The sequence below is a fragment of the Primulina eburnea genome, chromosome 1 (assembly GCF_022965805.1).
Source record: "Primulina eburnea isolate SZY01 chromosome 1, ASM2296580v1, whole genome shotgun sequence".
In the NCBI taxonomy this organism is placed as follows: Eukaryota; Viridiplantae; Streptophyta; class Magnoliopsida; order Lamiales; family Gesneriaceae; genus Primulina; species Primulina eburnea.
In genome coordinates, this window is record NC_133101.1 from 24320662 (window position 1) to 24324475 (window position 3814).

Consider the following 3814-nt stretch of genomic DNA (forward strand, 5'->3'; position numbering starts at 1 on the left):
ACATAATACTATTTTAAAATATTACAACTTAATAGCTTATTAAAAATGCCCCATCCACAACTTAAAATAAAATACCATATTTTAAATCGTCACAATCGTCACCGGTCTCTTTCTCGATCCCGCCTCGAATAATCGTTTGAAACATGAAGCTCGAAAAACATTTTAACGTGCATGACCAAAACATAAATAATTTAAAATAATGAATTTTCATAATTTATGCATGTCTAAAACTCATTTAAATTTAATTAAATGATTTAATAATTAAATAAATGCATGGGTTTTACGTGTACTAAATTTGATCACTACAGATTATCTGAATCGGCACATTTTATTCCGTATGAGATGACGTATTCGTACAAGAAGATGGCTCGTCTTTATATTAAAATGTTATGAGACTTCATGGAGTTCCAGTTGCAATAGTCTCAGATTGTGACCCTCGTTTCACATCAAAGTTTTGGACTAGTTTCCAAAAAGAAATGGATACAAGACTTGAGATGAGTACTGCTTACCATCCTCAAACAGATGGTCAGACAGAGCGTAAGATTCAAACGCTCGAGGATCTGCTTCGAGCTGTAGTCATGGATTTTAAAGATGGTTGGCAAGAAGCTTTACCATTACTTGAGTTCTCTTATAACAACAGTTTCCAGGTGACTATTGGTATGGCTCCTTTTGAAGTTTTTTACGGAAGACGATGTCGATCACTTCTTTGTTGGGATGAATTTGTTGAGAAGTAGTTGACTGGACCTGAGATTGTTCAAGAAATACATGATAAAGAACAGTTGATTCGTCAGAGAATGAAAGCTGCCCAAGATCGGCAAGCTAGTTATGCTAACAGATGTCGTCGACCTCTGAAATTTCAAGTTGGAGATTTTGTGTTTATGAGAATCTCTCCATTTAGGGGTGTTGTTTGTTTGGTATGAGAATAAATTTGTCACCTCATTTTTTGGCCCCTACGAGATTTTTGAGGGTATTGGGACATGCGCTTATCGTTTGGATTTGCCCCAGTCTTTTTTTGGCATCCAAAATATTTTTCATGTTTCTATGTTACATAAATATGATCTCGATCCGTCTCATGTGATTCAACCTGATGAAGTTGAACTAGATCTTTTTCTGTCATATACTGAGTATCCTGTTTGTATCTTGGATCGTAAAGATAAATTTTTACTCAATAAGCTTATTCCACTTGCACGTGTTCAGTGGTCGAGGCATGGTGTAGAAGAATCAACGTGGGAAAGAGAAGATGAGAGCATCTTATCCATGTCTATTTGATTCTTAGTAATGTATTGTTGGTTTTGTATCGTGTGTAAGATGTATGTGTATAAAAAGAAAATTCGAGGACGAAATTTGTTTTAAGGGGTGGAGAAGTGTAAGGCCTTGTAATTAATTATCCGGTAATTTGGCATAATTAGAATATTTATTGAGTTGTAAATTAAAATAATTATTTATGCCAAATAAATTCAAGAAGTGTGTTAAAAATATGTATTTTAGAAAATCAGAGAATTTAACGATATAAAATACATATTGAGTTTAAATAACATACGAGACCAAAATAAATACTGACCGGGATAAATGAGCTTGAGTTACTATTTTAGTAACCAAATACACGATATATATATACATATACATACAAACAACTTAACTTTAGAGTGAGAGAATGAAGAAAAGAAATAAGAAAGGAATAAACAAGTCAATCCCGTAAACCCCTCTTCCCGCAACCCTTGGAGCAGATGCGGTAAAGTCACGATATCTCCTCCGTCCCAAGTCGAAACTCAAAAATTCTTGAAGCGTTGTCTTTCTAACATCCTAAGCTTCGATTCAAGCCATAAAACGTTAATTTTGAGCAAGGAAGCGAGCAGATCAAAGCTCCATTTCATGAGCCCTGTTTCTGAGCAGTATTTTATGTGAGTTTCAGTTTTTTTGCTTCATAATTTCGGGGTTTTGTGTATTGTGCACTAAGAATCTCGACTTGTGGTTCAAATATAACTTGTATTTGTTTGTTAGCTTTCTAAAGCCGCTGGAATCATCTAATTTCAATAAGAAAAGGGTTTGATATGATTTTTCTACCAAAATGTGTCAAAACCGAATTCTGCAATTGATCTGTGTAGAATACCTTCTGTAATTCGAGAATATAACCCCTGTGCAGTTGGAATTTAGAATTTTGGTTCAAATAAAAGTTGTAGAGCTATGTCTTTTCTTAGAAATGAACTTGAATCGTTAAATTCAAGTGAGAATTGTGCAAGTTATGTTCGTTTTTTTAACTTTTAAGTGGCTGGAATTTTATCCGAGAGCAGCTTTGATATCTTGGGTTCAATGTAATGTTGAGTTCAAATGATTGGGAATTTGAATATGGTTTCAACTGGAAAAATGTAGATATTCAATTTATCTATTATTTCCAATTGACTGATATTAATTTGAGTTAATGTTGAGAGAGATATGAATTTTATTCTCTTTACTGTCAAATCAGACATTAGAATTGAATATAGTTTTCATGATCAGCTTATTGTTGTTTCTGTGTAAGCCGAGGATCTTGAAGTAAAGTCGATATTTGATTTGTCAAGTTTGTATAGGTATGTTACAGTTCGGTAACATACGACGGTAAAGCATAAATTATGTTTAATTGTCATTTTGTGTTGCACTGCTCGTATCTATGACTTGTTGAATGTTGTAATTTGTTAAATGACTTCGTTGTGATATATGTTTATTAATGTGACATATTATTGGCATTTAGCATAGGACATAATGTTATGACATTCATGTTGAGCTCTATCGTTCTTGTTAACTCGTTATTGATATCCATTGTTATCTGGCACTGTTGTTTATCTCAGGATCATAGTGTGGCTGATAGGTCTATACACATGAGAGCCTAGATGTGATTGAACAATCCCGTGGTTAGTGTAGCCTTTTGAGGTGAGCGCTGGGATTGTGTCATCTAGTTCGTTTTGTTGTGCCATCCTGTTATATCGTATCAGTGGTATGGAGGCCGAGTCAGGGGTTTTATTCAGTACAGCTTGGCATACCTCGCATACTTGGTAGGGCAGTTTAGTTGCATGATGATGTAGCTCCCCTGTGTTGTTGCTCGAGCATTGTTCCAGTTATTATCGTACCATTTATTAGCTCCTGTTATCCCGATTATTCGTTGAGCCTTTCATGCATTGCATATTACATTTTATTATATGATTATGCATGAATTATGTTTATTGTTGTTATTGTTGAACTGTTTAATACCAGAATCCTAACCTCAGTTGTTTACTGGGGGGGCTGTTGTGGTTGTTTTTGGGCACTATGGTATATCTCCTGAGTCGTTTTGCAGCATCAGGCCGAGGTTCCACCAGTGGAGCTCGGGATTGAGGTTGGATTGCTTGGTTTTGTTAAGTGGAGTCTCCCAGTTAGTCTATATGTATGTCTTGAAGTTTGTTTCAGTCTTGTGTTGTAGTTTATTTGCCGGGGAGATGCCCCATGTATCTGTAGTGATATTTGGTTGTTTTTTGGTGATGTTTTGAGTCGACTCTGTGGTTTTTATGATCTGATGAATACTTGGTAAGTTCAAATTTATGTTTAGTGCTAGCTAGTGCGGCTATAGGTTGTTTGACTCTGGTTTTTGTTTTAATGACCCTAGCTAGAGTATATTTTGATATAAACTGCTGCTTGAGTTTTTCAGGATGTCCTACTTACGGGGAGCTCATGACGAAATTTTTCTAGGCCCTGAGGTCCATTTTAAAGTATTTTAAACCCTTTTTCCGCTGATGCTTTAAATCAAATAATTATTATTTTATAATTATTTGTCATTAGAGTAAATGGGACTCACATACATATA

General features: G+C 35.0%; 1 protein-coding gene across 1 annotated transcript; it reads left to right on the forward strand.

Moving 5' to 3' along the window:
- The first annotated feature begins 476 nt into the window (after positions 1-476).
- LOC140806049 (uncharacterized) lies at positions 477-1269 on the forward strand. Its single transcript, XM_073162492.1, has 2 exons — positions 477-657; positions 899-1269. The coding sequence occupies exons 1-2, from the start codon at positions 477-479 to the stop codon at positions 1267-1269; spliced, it is 552 nt and encodes a 183-aa protein (XP_073018593.1).
- The last annotated feature ends 2545 nt before the right edge of the window (positions 1270-3814 follow it).

Bases quoted from the DNA above. Each gene is read 5' to 3' on its own strand.
- LOC140806049 (XM_073162492.1), top strand. From the start codon at position 477: ATGGATACAAGACTTGAGATGAGTACTGCTTACCATCCTCAAACAGAT. The intron at 658-898 runs GTATGGCTCCTT...CTCTCCATTTAG, and splicing joins CAGTTTCCAGGTGACTATTG to GGGTGTTGTTTGTTTGGTAT.